The sequence below is a fragment of the Gnatocerus cornutus genome, chromosome 7 (genome assembly GCF_029298725.1).
Source record: "Gnatocerus cornutus isolate USDA-ARS CGAHR chromosome 7, icGnaCorn1.1, whole genome shotgun sequence".
Classification (NCBI taxonomy): domain Eukaryota; kingdom Metazoa; phylum Arthropoda; class Insecta; order Coleoptera; family Tenebrionidae; genus Gnatocerus; species Gnatocerus cornutus.
This window is the reverse complement of record NC_142239.1, coordinates 17,376,686-17,394,363: the sequence shown is the minus strand read 5'-3', so window position 1 is coordinate 17,394,363 and position 17,678 is coordinate 17,376,686. Positions and strand designations below refer to the sequence as shown.

The following is a 17,678-nucleotide window of genomic DNA, read 5'->3' as shown; positions in this document are numbered from 1 at the left end:
AATGAGTGAAATTAAAGTTTTATTAATGAAGGAGCGGTTGCACCATTTTGTACTCCCCCCAAAACACTCCTTTGTACTTCAAAATCACATCATCAACCACCCTCACCCGACTAGACAAATATTTGGCACATTCCGGCAGCACCTCAGTATCACAGTTATCTTTATAATGGTTCATTTGTACCACTCCCGTCTCCAGGAACTTATTTTTTCTAATTCCCGGCCTCAGCGCCCTCAAAGCGTAATGATTGAAGACCGTGAGAGCGTTTCTTGTGGAAATGAAACTCTTGACTGACTCCCGCGGTGCGCTAAACTCGCTTCTGACCACATTTTCCAAGAAAAAAACTCCTCTTCTTTTCGTGTTGAACTGACGAAGATAATAGGCGTTTCTAACGGTATAAGAAGCGAACTTGTCTTCACCCTCGGACAAGAACTCGTGTAACAGTTCCGCCCACGTGCTCACTTGTCGTGGTACAATTATTTCGTCAATGTCAATGGGAACTATAAAGTGTGACGTTGCGATGTTCCGGTAAAGACAGTCGTTGTAAGTTATGATTTCGTAGCGTCTCTTCTGCCAGAGTTGGATGGCTCTGTTAGAAAGATGCGGCTCCAGAGGCTCGAACTTGTGGACGTTCACTCGTCGCTCCCGCTTTTGGTACAACTCCAAGAACTCCTTCGTGGCTTTAGGGAGACTTTCTAGGTACAGTTCGATTTTAGTAGCGCCTAGGATCCTGTTCATGGTTAACCACTGTAAGAGTTTCTCTGAGATGTCCTTCACGAAGTTCAGAGGTTTTACACATACTGTAAAGGAGGATGAGATGTTTCCTTCAGTGGTTTGGGGTGGAATTTGGAAATTTCGGGGGTTTTTAACGCAGGGTTTGGTACTTAAAGAGACACGAATTGGGGTTTTGTGAAGAGGAACGTGACAGGATATGAGGAAGGGGTTGAAGTAGTCATGCGTGTCGTTTTGATTCCACGTTTTCGACCAGATTTTCGTGGCTTTGGCCCTGGTGACGTAGAAGTTCGTGTCTGAAGACTGGATCTGGCAGAAGGTCTCTGTCCAAGGACCTGAAATGAAGACAAGAGAATTTACATATTTTTGATTGAGTGTCATTGATTTTAAGTGGTCTTAAGAGAAAACCGTTTAGTTTTAATTACAGTCAAGTCTGAAGATAATTGTAAATATTACCAGCGCCTGGGGCGCCTCCACCAAAACCCTCAATTGGCTTATTATTGTTAAAAGAGCGCCGATCACATAGCAATTATCTTAAACATCCAAAACCTGTAATTTTCTCTAGCTAGGGGCCCCTCATTCTCAGTTTTAGTGTCTAGTTCTTAATTTTATTCCCACGCACTTGCGTAAGGAATTTAGCGATTGTACTTAATCAAAATTCATTACCTAAAGTGGCAAAATCAATTAACATTGATTGGAAATTCAAACCGAGCGGTGCGGTTTTTGCCAGAAAAATCTGAATTCATTAGAGCGCTGTTGAGAACTAGGCGGTCACGTTTCCACACTTTTAGGCGTTCGAAATTAAAATTCAAATGAGCGAATTTACTACAAATTAGTTTCGTTTTTTCCGTGCTTAAATATGTAAATAGCGCCGGTAATTTCAATGATTGGTTTGTGGCACTGCGATTTTACAGTTTGCTGGAGTTATAATTATGTCATAAAACCACCGGGAAAGTTATTGGCGATAAGTTAAAAAGGAAATCGTAGCGCTTGCGAGGTTTATGGGACATAAAATTCGTGACAAGTGAATTAAGTTGGACTGTTAGGTAAAATCAACTGAATTATTTAGGTAAAAAACAGGGAAAGTTGCTCTTTTGTAACGAGTCTTATCTAGTTTGATACCCACGTAAAAAGTAATTGACTCGCCTCGTTTCGCAATATTTATAACCCGCGCTTAAGATAAGTGTTTTATTTGAATTACATGATGCGAAAAATTTCCACAGGTCCATAAAAATTGTTGAAATCTGAATCTATTTCCCAAAATTGGAGCAAAGGAAACAGACTCTCAGAGCGAGTGAAGGAAACAGAAAAAGAGAATGTGAAAGGATAAAACAATTTAACAGTTTTCCCTCAAAAAATCTTCAGTTCTTATTTAGTTTCATGGCAACATAAGCGCAATTTACGAGCTGTTCTTCTCAGAAGTGTTTCAAGAGTGCACAATCCGAAAAACTGGAAAACCATACGCTTCTGGAAAACACTTTTTCCCTCGCATGAAGAGCATTTCCGCACATAACTCACATTACCCGCTCGATTAATTCAACTTGATGGAAGTGGCGCAGCAAGTTATCACAATGCAGCTTCATTACATTTACCGCTCCTGTAATCTAATGTGTAATTTCATTGTAACGTTATGTCACTGCCGATGTTGTCAATACTGCTTTTCTTTACATTCATATTCAAATTCTCTTTGTATCCTCTTCCCATGCATTAAGCGAGCTTGTAGCCCGTCAAAATATTCCTGCTATTTGTTAAGTGTCGGTCGTAAAGATGTTAAGATTCTCACAGAAAAACGGAAACTTCGCTAGATAAAATGTAAATTCCAAAGAAATCTGGTTCTGGGCACAAAATTGTTGCTTCATGACGCGAGCACCCGGAAATCACGAATTTTAATGAATAAATTATCGGTTTGGGGATTAAATGAATTGGAAGTGGGCGGCATTGTCACGCCGGGGCATTGTGTGGCTCATTATATTGCCATTTTGAGAAAAACTCGCATGAGAATCATTTGCGCGCTTTTTCAGTCTTCACGCTTTGTGAGCGTCGTCCAATTGAATATCCCAAATGAGAATTTAATCGACGACGAATTAGTCACGAGCGCAGAAACAAAACTGAAGATTTAACACTTGATAAAAATAATTGGTTTCATTTCAAATTCCCTAATCAGATCTCGATTTTGTGTCTTCGGGCGCGCTCAGGAATTTCCAATTTATATTCAAATTGGCGACTGCACGAATAGCTACTTAGAATAATTTATGAGCTTTTAACTGATGCTATAATTTTTTTCAATCTTACCTTTAACCATTGCGATTATCCTCAAAAACCCATAAGGATACAGCCTCCGATCATGGTACACCGAATAAACGAAAACATTTCCAACCTTCGTCCACTGTGCATTTTCACTTTCCAATTCTTTTCCTCTCTGGAATTTCCCGCGACAATCAAACTCTTCGCTCTCAATTTCGATCTGCTTCAACAGCGAAAACGCGACAATTTTCCGATTTTCAATCTCACTCCTCCTCTTGTACCGACTCCTTCGTCGCTCCGAGATTTCCACGAGAAAAACGAAGCAACAAATGATGACACCGATGACTAAAGTGAAAGACAACAATCGCGGCGCACTTCTTGCCACTGGCATAACACCGCGACTTGTTGATAGTTGCGAATTGAGCGAAGGAATAAAATCTTTTGCTTTCTATAGCGGTCTTCCTGCACGGGAAAACGGTGACAAGATTACGTCATATTTGAAGGTGTAAATAGAGCCGTGCCAACGGTTAATCTTCCCACAATCATTTCCATTTAAATAGCCGTTTATATCCCACCACTTGATGGCGCCGAGAGGGGAGGCACCGAAAATCACAGCAGGAGGGTTGTTGTAGCAACGGTTACTAAGCAACGCGAGGGGAAATCGAAGCTGGGGGTTGTTTTAACGACGGTTGCTAAGTGATTTAATGGCGCCGGGAGGGGAGGCTCCTCGATTAATGGCGCAACAAGGGGAAGTGTAATAATAATAATAGTAATAAGTGTCGGCTAACGGTCAGTCCCGTTCACTATTACACTTTATCATAGAAGATGTGAACTGTGATCGTCAAAAGGTACTTTCAGAGCGCCCGATAATTATCCGATTTTACAGTTAATTAGCGTCACAGTTTGCCTGGCACGTCTGAGCTATAATTATTTTGATAAAAAGGTGAGAGGCAAAAAATGAATTTGAATTTCCCGTAATAATCATAGCAATAATAGATTCAAATTTTATGCGATGGGCGAACTTCCCACAGTCCTTATATTTAATCTAGCGCTAAACAGGAAGGAGCAAAACCACACGTCGCTAAATTAAAATTTATTAATACCCAAATCGGAAGTAATATCTTACAGTGCAAAAAAACAATATGGCGCTGGAATCAGATCCCGTACACGTCGCCCCCTTTCCTGAAATCAGCGTTGGCGTAAATGGCGTCGGAGACTTTCAAAAGGGCGCAGATGATGGAGCCCGCGTCTTGGTACCGAGTGGTTTTGTGCCCGATGGCTTCTAGGCCGTCCAGTACTTGCTGCAAAAAGTGTTAATTTCGTTTTATGTGTTTATAAGGAGGAGTACCTGGAGGACCCCGTACTCGTACTGGATCTCCATGGGGAAAAGCTGGTGGTGGATTCTGGGGGCGTCGATCGCCTCTTTGATGTTCTGGTGGAACCACAGAGTCCGCATGATGACCTAACAAGGAAAGCGGAAATGGAAGAGGTAAATCACCACAAAAACGACAGGAAAAGCGAGACGATTCCCAGTAATTGTATGGTAATTTCTCACGCGTTATTGCGAAGTTTTTACTGACCTGGGCGACGGCAGTGGTAATCTTCGTCCCACCGGACGCCCCAATGACTAATTTAACGTCGTCGTTCTCGTCTACGACGATAGTTGGGCTCATTGAAGACAACGGGCGTTTTCGTGGTTTAAGCTCGTTGTTCGGAGATCCGGGGAGATTGAAATAATTTCGGAAATAAGGAAACGAGAAATCGTCCATCACACTATTTAGAATAATTCCGGTTTGTTCCGAAGTCATTCCGGCTCCAAAACTGTGAAAATCGGGGGATAATGGAATTTCGTGTGGTTTCCGGCAACTTACAATAAATTTATCGAACTGGTAACGGACACAGCGTCGCCATTCTCTGCTAATACTGAAATATGGGCCGTCCCATGGTCGCTTTTACTGTAAAATTTAGCACCGTAATCCTCAGGATCGTCACTGGTGCTGTTGTCTCTGATTTCTTTGCGGACGCTCTCGGCGTATTTAGGCGATGTTAAGTTTCTTAGTAGCTACAATTATACAACCAGTTATACAAAGAATGGTAAGTGGAGGAACAACACACTTCGGTTATATTTACAAAGGCGGTATCTCCTAATTCCGTTCGTTTCGCGTACGCATATTTAAAGGCTTCTGTTACTTTATGGTATGTCTCGATGGTGTTGGGAACGTCTTCGATGTCTCTTGGCTTGAATTTAAACCCGTCTAAGATACTCATGATGAAACCTAGAAGAGCTCCAGAGCCAGGCGGCGGGACTGAGTAGATTTTCTTGTGGTCTCGGAGTTCCACGACGATGGGGTCCATCCACTGCGCTCTGGAATTATGTGTACTTTGGTGGAGACAATGGTCAAGACTCACTGGTAATTCTCCAAGTCCTCTTTCGTAATGATGCTGCCAATGGTTTGGAGGTCTTGCAGAAGAAGTTCGCTCAGAGCGCCGGTGTAGAGGTCGTCTCCGCCGTTTTTGGCGATCAGTTTTAGAGTCTCACAGAGGGACTTGGGGATGATGGTTGATCCTGCCTTCTTGAAGCTGCCGTCCTTGTCGTAAAACCACTCTCTAAAAATCGGAGATTCTTTCGCTTATATTCTGACTTTAGAAAGATGACAAACCTGAAATTGCTGTCGTTGAAGAACTTCGCCTTAAACAATGAAGTAAACTGGTGCTTGGACATCTGGTACCCTTTTTCGCACAACTCAACCGTGGGTTCTACCAGCTTAGACCATTCGAGTTTCCCAAAACGATCATGCGCCGCTTTATACCCGCGGAGTTCTCCAGGTACCGCTATGGCCAAAGCTCCTAAAATCTTTAATTAGAAGGGTTATTTCAACAGAAGAATTCGAACCGTTTTGTGAGGTGAGAGGGTCGTTTTTGTACAAATCCGACGTGGCTTTAGAAGGAGCTGTTTCCCGAGCGTTTAGAGTGTAAGCAGTGTTGTTTTCTTTGATGTAGATTGTCATGAGGAAGCCGCCCCCAAGACCCATGCTCTGCATGGTGAAGACGCCGTTACAGAACATTGTTGCGATGGCGGCGTCCACGGCGCTGCCGTTTTGCTCCAAGATTGATCTGAAATAAAGACAATTGACTCAAAAAAGACTTAATTGTTGATTTTTTGGTGAAAATATTCAGGTTTAGAGCTGACAAGATTTTTAGACATTTGTTCATCCTTAATTATCTCTTGATACTTTTGTAAGGTGGTAAAAATAATGACGTAACTGGGAGTCAATAAATGTTTTATTAAAGAACTCTCGGGTTGGCTCAGTAATCTATAGGCCTCCCCAGTGGAGTTACAATGGAAATAATTACCATTACGCACGTGACTACGACGATGGCAAATGTACTCGAAGAACAAAGAAAATGCCGAGAAACCAATGTTTTCCGTGACTTTCCAGTTGTGCTAAATCCGGCCCTGATTAGATGAAGCATTGTGTTGGTAGTTAGCCTTTCGAGGAAAAAAATGAGTACAACCCTGTCGTGAGAGTTAATTTCGTAAATTCAGAAATTTAGGGTTTAGCATAAAATCAAATCATCAAAGTGTAGATGCTTTGAATCCGAAAAATTTAATGGAATAGGAAAAAAAGAAGAAAAAAATAAAAAGAAGTTCAAAAAAATCAGAAAATTTAATCTAAATCTAAAACCGAGAATTTAATACGAAGCAATGTAAGAAAAATAAAAAGAAAAATTATTGACAATCCAGAAACAATTCTTAACAAAATCGAAAAAGAACCTGAAGCAATCTGTAATTAGTACAAAGCAGAATCTAGACTTTTCAGAAAACAAATACTCCGAAGAGAATTAGACAAATCGAAAGAAATTATCTACATTCCAAAAAGAATCGATAGAGAATTTCAGAAGAATTTAAATATGTACATGCAATCAAATCGTTTTACGAAATTCTACTAAATTCCTTCCTTTTTATTAAAATGTGAAGAAAGAGAAGAAAGAACAAATTTTTAAAAATCTACTTTTTAGAACGAATCATATCATATGTATGTTAAATGTTTCATTATACTAATTTGTACTTTTGGAAATTTTAATCCTCATAATTGAAAGAGTTCATAGTCCTTCCCCTATTAATTAAATTGTGTCAACCTACAAAATTGTAGTGCAAAAAACACATTTTTTTGTAAATTTTTATTTTTAGGCCAAATCTATTTTTTTATAATCTGTATTTCTGGTAATTTTAATTTCACCAGATTAAAATTTGGTAAGTTAACATCCTCGCCCTATTTATTAACTGTGCTAAAGCACAAAATTGTAGAGCAAAAGACGCAAGTTTTAGAAATTTTTATTTTTAGAGCGAATCAAAAAATCCAATTTGTTTATAATAATCTGCATATTTGGTAATTTTAATGCCATCACATTAAAATTTACTAATAGTGTATTATTCTTAACCTATTTATTAACTGTGCTAAAGGACAAAGTTGTGAAGCAAAAAAGGCAAATTTTAGAAAATTTTATTTTTAAGGAGAATCGAAAATTCCAATGTTTTTATAAAAATCTGTATTTCTAGTAATTTTAATACCACCAAATTAAAATTTGGTCAGTTAACTATTCTTATCCTATTTATTAACTGTGCCAAAGATCAAAATTGTAGAGCAAAAGACGCAAGTTTTAGAAAATTTTATTTTTAAGAAGAATCGAATGTTTTTATAAAAATCTGTATTTCTAGTAATTTTATTGCCACCAAATCAAAATTTGGTAAGTTAACTATTCTGGTCCTATTTAATTAAATGTGGCAAAGGACAACATTATAAGGCAAAGGAGATTAACACAAGCAGAATGTAGAAACTTGAAAAAACAGATGACACTCTGAAGAGAATCAGACAAATCTAAACAAAAATCGATAGAGAATTTTAGAATTTAAATACAATCAAATTTTAAGAAATTCTATACAAAATTTAAACCGTCTCTGCAGAGGGCAGTAAGGATCAGCAGGAATCGGAAGAACCAAAAAGTTTTAAACAGAATTTGAAGAATAAAAATGAAGTTGCATTTTCTGCATAATCTACAATAATATAATCATATCTTCGCTACATATTTTCCCCTCTGTAAACATCGTTATCGGTGCACAATTAGATAAAATGTTGCATGAAAATTCGAGTGTTTACACCAACACGGATTATGTAATGTTGGCACCAAATCCTTCAACTCGGAGTAGTCGAAACATAAACAACAAACCGTTTCAGCAATGTTTTTTATGATTACGGATTATCGAGATCCCTCTTATCATATCACGTTCTGTAAACACGTTGGTTTGTTTACCAGTTTCCGATAACCTTAACAACATAGAAACAATGAAAGGAAGCTCAGAAAATAGATCAGACGTCGTAATAATAGCTCATTTATTTCTGGAACCGGACGTCATTGAACGCTAAGATCCCCAAAATTACCTAAAATTAGTTTATGCAACAAAATACGGCTAAAAAAAAGCGAAATCGTTGACCCTGTATCTATCCCCTCCATCGATCGGTTTGACCAACGACAACAAACACTGTGGACCTTGAAACACTGGAAACTTTCCAGAAAAAAAAACGAGTTTCCAACGTAAAGTATTTATTAAAAATACAATAATTTATTAGTAATACATTGCTTCTTCTAGTTATCACAAAACTAATTCATTCTTGAGAAGCGACGTCACAAACGAATCACAACCATAACGAAAAGTCCTCAAACTCAGCCGAACGTCTTTGGATTAAAAATCACTACAAGGAACTCAATTCTTCGTCTTTCTGTTGCTCTCAGTGTTCATCATCTTGGTGACGATTTTTCTGGAATGTCCATTGGGGTCGTTATGGTTGGTGTGTTCGCTAACTTCTCTCTTCGATCGCTGCTTTCCACTATGCCCACTATAGATATGTTTGTCGTATTGGAAATTGTAGTGTTCATATTCGTCGAAATGGCTTTCAGACATCTTGCACACAAGGAGTTTGTTATTAGACACGTCGATAATTTTCTGACACTGACACAAAACAGGGACGATTCCTGCTATATAGAGAAGGCGACGCACGCGCGCTGCAATCCTGCTGTTCCTGCTGGTCTTTCATATTTTCCGATTTTATTCATTTTTAATCGCACGTTTCTAGAACGCAATACAATCACCTTGATGTGAAGAAAGAAGCGAGCGAGAGGTTTTACGATAACCACACCTGAGGAGAAAACGGTTTTGGGTCGTTTTTTCTAATTGTCAATATCGGATGACCCTGATGATTAAAAAACTCCTTTTTTCGTATTCTGATTAATAAATATGTAGATACGTGAGTGGAAAGGTCGCAGGAAAAAGCCTTGTAAGGGTAAACAAACGTCACAGATAAATTAACGCTAGCAGGAGAGTTTTTCAAGAACGTGGCATTTGATGATTTTATTTTGGTGGTGAAGTTTTATCGCAAAAAACACCTTGAATATGATGACGATGAGTCAGTCACTATGGAAAAATCGCGAACAATGCTATATCAGTAATTGCGTTTTAGACTATTGTGACGTGGTTATTGTTATTATTTATCGAAATCAGAAGTTTGTTTTGGGGTTGGCCTCCGAGTTTGTTCAACCTGATTAAATGCTTGCCGAAGTATAATTGCAATTTTGAAATTGCCACTTGGCAACAAAATCATTTTTCAATGTACGACAGTAAAGGAGACACCCGGAACAACTTGATAGCTCATGTTTCATTTTATTTATCTTTGTCTTTGTTACCTCAGCTTGACAAGGAAACACATGAGCACATGACAAACCGCTTATCTTGGTTAATTAAAACTGTTATAAACATGTTCGAATTTTTAAGAATTTTAAGATACTAGAGCTTAATTTTTATTTAAAAGTAAAGGAATATTAAAAAAAAACAAAAAAGACAAATTTTAGAAAATTGTGTTTTTAGGGCGAATCGAAACATCTATTTCTTTTATAATAATCTGTATTTCTGGAAATTTAAATGCCACTGCATTAAAATTTGGTAAGTTAACTCTTCTTATCCTATTTATTAAGGGTGTCAAAGGACAAAAATGTGGAACAAACGACGCAAGTCTTAAAAATTTTTACTTTTAGGACTAATCAAAAAATCAACTTTTTTATAATAAGTCTTGTATTTCTGGTAATTTTAATGCGACCACTTATCGACCATTTTATCTTATTTATTAACTGTGCCAAAAGACAAAATTGTGGAGCAAAAGAGGCGAGTTTAAGAAATTTTTATGTATAGGAGTAATCGAAAATTCCAATGGTTCTTATAATAAACTGTATCTCTGGTTATTTTAATGCCACCTCATTAAAATTTGATAAGTTAACTACTCGTATCCAATTTATTAACAGGGCCAAAGCACAAAATTGTGGAGCAAAAAAGGCGAGTTTAAGAAATTTTTATTTTTAGGACGAATCAAAAAATAATTTTTTTATAATAGTCTGAATTTCTGGTAATTTTAATGCCACCAAATTAAAATTTGGTAAGTTAACTAGTCTTCTCCTATTTATTAACTGTGCCCAAAAAATAAATTTTGGAAGATAAAACACAAGTGGCAAAAATTTTCATTTTTAGGGCATTTCAAAACATTAATTTGATTTATAATAGTCTGTATTTCTAGTAATTTTAATGCCACCACATTGAAATTTGGTAAGTTAATTATTCTTATCTTATTTATTAACTGTGCTAAAGGACAAACTTGTGGAGCAAAAAAGGAGAGTTTAAGAAATTTTTATTTATTTTTAGAGGGAATCGAAAAATCTTTTTTTTTCATATAATAGTCAAGATTTCTGGTAATTTTAATGCCACCAAATTAAAATTTGGTAAGGTAACTAGTCTTGTCCTATTTATTAACTGTGCCCAAGAATAAAATTTTAGAGCAAAAGATACAAGTTGCAGAAATTTTTATTTTTAGAGCAAATCAAAACATTTAATTTGTTTTATAATAGTCTGCATTTCTGGTTATTTTAATGCTACCACATTAAAATTTGGTAAGATTCTTATCTTATTTATTGACTGTTCCAAAGAACAAAATTGTAGAGCAAAAAACGCAAGTTTTAGAAATTTTTATTTTTAGGGCGAATCGAAAAATCCAATTTTTTTATAACAGTCTGGCCTTCTGGTAATTTTAATGCCACCAAATTAAAAGTTGGTAAGTTGACTATTCTAGTTCTATTTATTAACTGTGCCCAAGAATAAAATTTTAGAGCAAAAGATACAAGTTGCAGAAATTTTATTTTTAGGGCGAATCAAAACATCTAATTTGTTTTATAATAGTCTCTATTTCTGGTAATTTTAATGCCACCACATTAAAATTTGGTAAGATGACTATTTTTATCCTATTTATTAGCTGTGCAAAAGTATAAATTTGTGGAGCCAAAGAAGCAGATTTAAAAAAAATATATTTTTAGAACGAACCAAAAAATGCAAAATGCCTAATTATAATTTGCAGTTCTGGTAATTTTAACGCGATCATGATTAAATTCGACAAGTCATCTATTCTTCCCCTATTAATCAATTGTGCCAAAGTACAAAATTACAGAGCAAAATTACAACCAATAACCACACGTCACCAATTCCCAGTCTCTTAATCTATCCCAATTATTTGGCAATTAACATCGTTATAATTTTACAGATGTCTGATTAGACAATCCTTCCCAATTTTTTTGCAACTTGACCACTGAGGTTACTGCTCCAGATGCCATCTGCAGCGATCGGTATCAACGCATTAAATCAAGGTTGACAAGTTCTTAATAAAAAGCGAACTAGATGCGAAAAATGTTGTACAATCGGTTGCGGGAAAACGCTTGAAAACTCACTTTCCTATCTCGGCGCAAGCAGCTCCGTCCGCACAAACCGCGGCTTTCCGGAACTTCCTCTGCCTGGAAGCAGACGGTGGTAAACTCTTCACCGGATTTGGTGGTACCAGTTGATCTTCGTTCTTCGACCCGAAAAGTCCATAATGCCAGGCAAATCCGATACAGGCACAGATGATGATTACCACGACGATGAAGATGATGCAGCGTTTCTTGAGCCTTGGACTGTAGAAACAAAGACAGTTAATAAAAAGTCAAAAATTAACTGAGCATACTTGTTATTATCGCAGTTTCGTCCGGGATTTAGTAATTTTTTCCGGGATAGATCGTTTTTCCGGCGACATTTCCGGTGGACTAGTACCGACCGTTTTCCAATAATTGCAGGAGTTAAAAAGTGTTTAAAATCAACCATTTTAGGGGTTAGTTTTTGGTGCTACATCGTGACTGACTGACGCAAGAGGTGGCGAGGGTGATCGATTTTCAAGGGAAACTTGCGCGATTTTGAGGGCGGTAAATTCGATGCAGATGGAGATAATTGTGCTTTTAACCAGACCGTGAACGATTTATGTTAATATTAGTTTATGGTAATATAGGGAAATGCTAATTTCTGTGATAATTAAAATTGTAAAGTTTGTGTGTTTCGTCTGGTTAGCACGTTTTTAGAAACAAAGCACACTTTGTTAGATGAAAATATTTGGGAATGAAAGTGACGTATCAAACAGATTGCGCAGGCAGCACATCAAATATTTATGAGATTATTAATAATTATGGCTCAGCCTTGGATTTTTCGGTGATGTATGTCCTGCAAATAATTGAATAAACTCGTTGAATCACTAGTTTAAAAATTTCACCATCTTTTATTAAATTTAGTTTTTTGGAAGTTTTTACGCCAAAATTATAAAATTTAGAGAAGATTTTCCAACAACGAGAAATTAGAAAGTCAAAAAAATGAAATTTGGCAAAGTTATCACCGTCGATATGTATACTACAAAATTTTAGAACCAAAAACAGAAATTTAAAAAATTTTCCTTCTCATGACAAACTACAATTTTGTATTCAATTCCTAACCTTTGACAGTTTTAATGGTGCATTAATATTATTTGGAAACGTGACTTTCCGAAATGTTGATTGTCTGTGCATAAATCACAAGAATTTAGAAGAAGAACGAGACATTTAAGAAACTTTTATTTTAGATTTAACCCAAGAATTTCCACCAATGTCTATTTTATTCTACTATAACTTTTGCAGTTTTCAAGCTAAAATAATGAAATTTGGCCGAGCCATCAGTTTCGATATGCAAAGTAACTGCACCAAACTACGAAATTTTAGAACAAAATAACATAATGAAGAACAATGCAAAAATTTCCATTTTCAGGACGAACAAAAATTTTGTATTAAATTCCCTTTCTTTGGCAGTTTTAATATTAAATCAATAAAATTTGGAAAATATAAATCACAACAATTTAAAACAAAAACGAGACACTTAAAAAAATATATTTTAGAACTAATCCAAGATGTCCCCCATTTTCTATTTAATTTTGTAATTTTTTCAGTTTTAATGCTAAAATAATGAAATTAGACCGACTTTCTAAAGTGTTGTATTAAATTCCGAAACTTTGACAGTTTTTGTGATAAATCAATGAAATGTGGAGACGTAATACCTTTCGAAACGTTAATTATTTATGCTAAATTACAAAAATTTAGAACAAGAAGAAATTTTCATTTCAGAACGAATCCAATATTCCATAATTTTCTATTTTATTCTGTAACTTTTACAATTTTCAATATAAAATTATGAAAAGTTTTGATATGCTAAGTAACTGTGCCAATCTACAAAATTTTAGAAGAAAAAATAATAATAAGTTTTCCTTCTCAAAATGAACCTAATTTTTTTTAAATGTATTAAATTCCGAAAGTTTGATATCAAACTATTTATAATGAGTAACTGCGCTAAACTACAAAACTTTAGAATAAGAACTAAAAATGAAAAGAAAATGCATTCTCAGGACAAACTAAAATTTTGTAGTTTTAATTTTGAATCTTTGATAATTTTTACAATCAATCAGTAAAATTTGGTGACATAACATATGTTATAAATATTTTTTATTGTCTCGTTCTTATCTAGAATATATATTCTAAAACGTTGATAATCTGTGAAAACTTTAAAATAAGAACGAGACTATTAATTAAGAAATATTTATTTTATTGTATTTTAGAAATAACCCTAAACTTTCATTATTTTCTATTTTATTCTGTAACTTTTGTAACTTTTAAAATAAAATAATGAAATTTCAAATTTGGTAGAATTATTAGTTTTGATATACTAAGTAATTGAGCCAAACTTCAAAATTTTAGAAAAAAAAATTAATTTGGCAAAAATCTTTTCTCAGAACGAAACAAAATTTTCTAAAATTTTGTATTAAATTTCGAATTTTTGACAAATTTTACAATAAATCAATAAATAAAATTTGGAGACGTAACACTTTTCAAAAAGTTGATTATTTCGGCCCAACTAATATTTAGAATAAGAAAAAGACGTTTAAGAAATTTTCTTATTAAAACTAATCCAAGATTTCCACCATGTTTAATAATACTGCGTAACTTTCGCAGTTTTATAGGTAAAAGAATGAAATTAGGGAAAATTACGATCTTCAATGTCCTTATTAATTACGCTAAACCACACTTTAAAAGAACAAAAAAACAAAATAAAAAGTTTGTATTCTCAGAACGAGATAAAAATTTTCATTATATTCCGTACCTTTGATAGTTGAACCGTTAAATAACATTTTAGAATAAGAATTAAAAAAATTACTTTGTAAAATTTATAACTAAAATCTCATCATTTTCTATTTGTTCTACGAGAGCTACAGGATGTGGTTAAAATTACAGACTTGCAATTTAGTGACCTCACGAGTTAACATCCTTTCATTTTTAACAACTTTATACTAATTAAATTTGCGTTATTTCAAATAGAATGTAAAAAATTAGTATAAAATTGAAGCACCCTTTAGACGCCGAAATCTGTTAGCAGCTGTCATCCGAGATGACAACAGAGCTACCAACATTGAGTCGTCCTTATTCCATATATTATAAAATTTGATGAATTTTTTGATATTATTGTATCTAAAGTTTTGTTATCAATTGACATGTTCTTGATTTTACAGATTTTTCGATAACAAAAGTTAAGTGGGCACGATGATACAAAGTGACGAATGATGTGGGCAAAATGTGGGCGAATGATGTGGGTATTTTTCGACTCAAAAATTAGAGTTTAACTGACCTATAATGTAGAAACTGCTTCTTTTTGACGAAGGTAACAGATAAAGCAACTCAAACAATCATAAATTATTTCAATTTAAAAAAAAACTGCGTTCGTTCGCCTTAATTTTCGACAAGTCATCAAGAAGAATAGAAGAACCTTGCCAATAAAATGACTGGTAATTAACTTTTTTATTGATCATTAAGAGACTTCATGCCGCACGCAATTTTTTCGCGACCCGCCAAAATTTCTCAAAAATCACTAGACATACCGTCTCTTATTCTGATTCCCCACAATCCGATACTGTTCTTCAACGTCTGTCATCTCCGATGACTTCCCTCACCAAAGCTGACACTTTAATGGCATTTTTCTCGCCCGTACCGCCGTAATTTAACGCTCCCGCGATAAAAATCAGAGTCAACAGACGCAGCAGCTGATCAGATACTTAAGTTAAGTAAGTGACTTACAATCGAGTTCGGCCGACCGTTCCTTCGGCAATATCGAGCGACGTGATGGTCATCCTACAAGAAAATTGCTTTGTAATCTATCAATTACACGCTCATTTTTCTTTGGAGAAAGTTAAAGTTGCGCACTTTTTTGAGAATTCCGGTCAGTCGCACAATAGTAAGGTTTGACGCGGCACACCTGCAGCCATGAGTTCTTCGACTGACGGTGAGTCTGATGGAGGATGGCGGGTTTGGGGGCGAGCCTAGCACGCGGTGCACTGGTCAACAATGTTGACTTTTCTGCCAAGGTTGTGGCTGCCGGGATTTCACAGATTCGTGGAATCTCCTCCATGTGAGCGTTCGAGCATTCGTTCGGGAGAGGGAGTGGAAAGAGCGGTGCTCGAACGAACGCATTACTCTGAAAATTTTTATTTCCAATTTCCGCTTATCACCGTTTCGGTAGAGTAATATCCACCGTCTTACTAATTTCATGTGCCTAATCCCCGCCTTATCCTTATCGCTTTCGACTTGAGCCACGTTGACTTTGTAATAATTTTAGTTTGTGGTTTTAGAAACTCACTCGGCTGACTCCAGCCGTTCGGAATCCGAAAATTCCGCCGTTCCTCAGAGTATGATTTTTTTGAAGGGTGAGTGGATTTTCTATTTTGATAAGAGAGTCGAGTTAATTCAAGCGGCAATTATCTAATGCCTTGAACTTGTTCCATTTCCTGTAATTACCCAATTGAGAGTGCATTGGGATTGCATCTGCTGCCATGCACAAATTGTTTAGTGTAATATGGATAATTTTATACGCGCTTCCGGTTGGTCATATTTCATAGTTTCAATGAAAGAGGAAATGGGGAAATAAGGTGAATGACATTGAATGGTAAACGGAAATTTCCTTTTTTTAATTTGACGAAAAACAGTCCGAGCACCCGCCTCTTTACCTTTCAATTTAATTTAATTTTAATTTCTTTTATTTCGTACAAAGAAAATTAGTTTCTCCCCGAATCGAAGGAAATTTTTATCGCGCATTTTCTCGGTATTGTTGGTTGCATACCGACAACCTCCATTGTTTTATTTACGCACGAACCAAAATTACAATTTCACCGGATTAATGCAAATTAATTAACAGATAAGATAACAATTTTAGTACAGCTAGTTTCACTTACTGCCGTTTTTCAAGTTCAATGGCGTCCGTTTCTCCTTTCAATAATTTGGTGGTTTCCGACTCCATTTCGTCCATTTCTTCACAAAAAGTTACACTACACGAAAGTGACTCGAAATTTTTGAAAGTTTGACACAAACATTGTTCAAACGTCGCACTTTTGTGGCATTTCTTTGGGAATGAAATTCATGCGCATTGAAAAATGGGGTAAATAAATAATGAGGTGTGAATCAATGGTCATTTATAGCAGTCGTGGTTGTCATGACTTTGAAATTGAAATTATGTCGGCTCAGTTGGAAATAATAAATAAAATAAAAAAAATTTAATATCGTGAAGATCTATAAGAGATCGAGGCTGAGAACTGGAGAAAGCTGGATCTTTAAAATCCATGAAATTTCAAAACGGCGTTAAATTTGTTTCACATTTAATAAATTGAGTTGAATTAACTAGTTTATTAAATTCCGTTCTTTTGACCAAATTATAAAATTTAGAAAAGTTTTTCAAGAGCAAGAAATTAGAATTTTCCATATCATTTTGTACTGTCTTTAGTAACTTTTGCAGTTTTAAAGTCAAAAGAATGAAATTAGGCGGTGTTATTATCGTCGATATGTTTAATACCAAATTTTAGAAGCAAAAGCAGGAATTTAAAACATTTCTTTTCTCATGACGAGCTAAAATTTTCTAAAATTTTTTATTCAATTTCGAAACTTCGACAGTTTTAGTCGTCAATGAATAAAATTTGGTATTGTGCTAAATCATACAAATTTAGAACAACAACGAAACATTTAAGAATTTTTTATTTTAGAACTAATCCAAGATTTTATTATTCTCTATTTTATTCTGTAACTTTTGCGGTTTTAAAGTTTAAATAATAATATTTGGCAGAGTTATTAGTTCCGACATGCTGAGTAATTCCACAAAACTACAAATTTTCAAAACAAGAAATAAAAATTTTAAAAATGTCTATTTTCAGGATGAACTAAAATTTCCTAAAATTTTGTATTAACTTTCGTA

The 17,678-nt window shown here is 35.4% G+C and overlaps 4 protein-coding genes across 7 annotated transcripts in view; 1 reads left to right on the top strand and 3 right to left on the bottom strand.

Moving 5' to 3' along the window:
- Nucleotides 1-22: 22 nt before the first annotated feature.
- Nucleotides 23-3,401, bottom strand: LOC148171848 (uncharacterized). The gene is made up of 2 exons (XM_088042363.1): nucleotides 3,023-3,401; nucleotides 23-1,065 (listed from the first exon to the last, which is right to left on the bottom strand). The coding sequence occupies exons 1-2, from the start codon at nucleotides 3,363-3,365 to the stop codon at nucleotides 23-25; spliced, it is 1,386 nt and encodes a 461-aa protein (XP_087898489.1). The 5' UTR covers nucleotides 3,366-3,401.
- A 653-nt stretch (nucleotides 3,402-4,054) lies between these two features.
- On the bottom strand, nucleotides 4,055-15,727 carry LOC148171846 (scoloptoxin SSD14-like). 4 transcript variants are annotated; one of them, XM_088042444.1, is made up of 11 exons: nucleotides 15,644-15,727; nucleotides 15,518-15,571; nucleotides 11,795-12,016; nucleotides 5,868-6,088; nucleotides 5,635-5,821; nucleotides 5,384-5,581; nucleotides 5,090-5,339; nucleotides 4,846-5,036; nucleotides 4,555-4,795; nucleotides 4,323-4,436; nucleotides 4,055-4,275 (listed from the first exon to the last, which is right to left on the bottom strand). In XM_088042444.1, the coding sequence occupies exons 2-11, from the start codon at nucleotides 15,568-15,570 to the stop codon at nucleotides 4,129-4,131; spliced, it is 1,824 nt and encodes a 607-aa protein (XP_087898570.1). In that variant the 5' UTR covers nucleotide 15,571; nucleotides 15,644-15,727; the 3' UTR covers nucleotides 4,055-4,128. The 4 variants fall into 4 exon arrangements, with proteins under 4 accessions (XP_087898570.1, XP_087898569.1, XP_087898571.1 ...); XM_088042443.1 differs by lacking the exon at nucleotides 15,644-15,727 and having other exon boundaries at nucleotides 15,518-15,610; XM_088042445.1 differs by lacking the exons at nucleotides 15,518-15,571; nucleotides 15,644-15,727 and adding an exon at nucleotides 15,322-15,501.
- LOC148171847 (uncharacterized) lies at nucleotides 8,562-9,014 on the bottom strand. The gene has a single exon (XM_088041050.1). The coding sequence runs from the start codon at nucleotides 8,934-8,936 to the stop codon at nucleotides 8,739-8,741; it is 198 nt and encodes a 65-aa protein (XP_087897176.1). The 5' UTR covers nucleotides 8,937-9,014; the 3' UTR covers nucleotides 8,562-8,738.
- The window catches only part of LOC148171845 (uncharacterized), an 18,991-nt gene continuing 16,944 nt past the window's right edge, over nucleotides 15,632-17,678 (top strand). Inside the window, exons 1-2 of the mRNA XM_088042450.1 lie at nucleotides 15,632-15,722; nucleotides 16,069-16,143. Of these exons, the coding sequence (XP_087898576.1) occupies nucleotides 15,704-15,722; nucleotides 16,069-16,143 (94 nt within the window). The 5' untranslated portion in view covers nucleotides 15,632-15,703. The remainder of the gene's footprint in view (nucleotides 15,723-16,068; nucleotides 16,144-17,678) is intronic.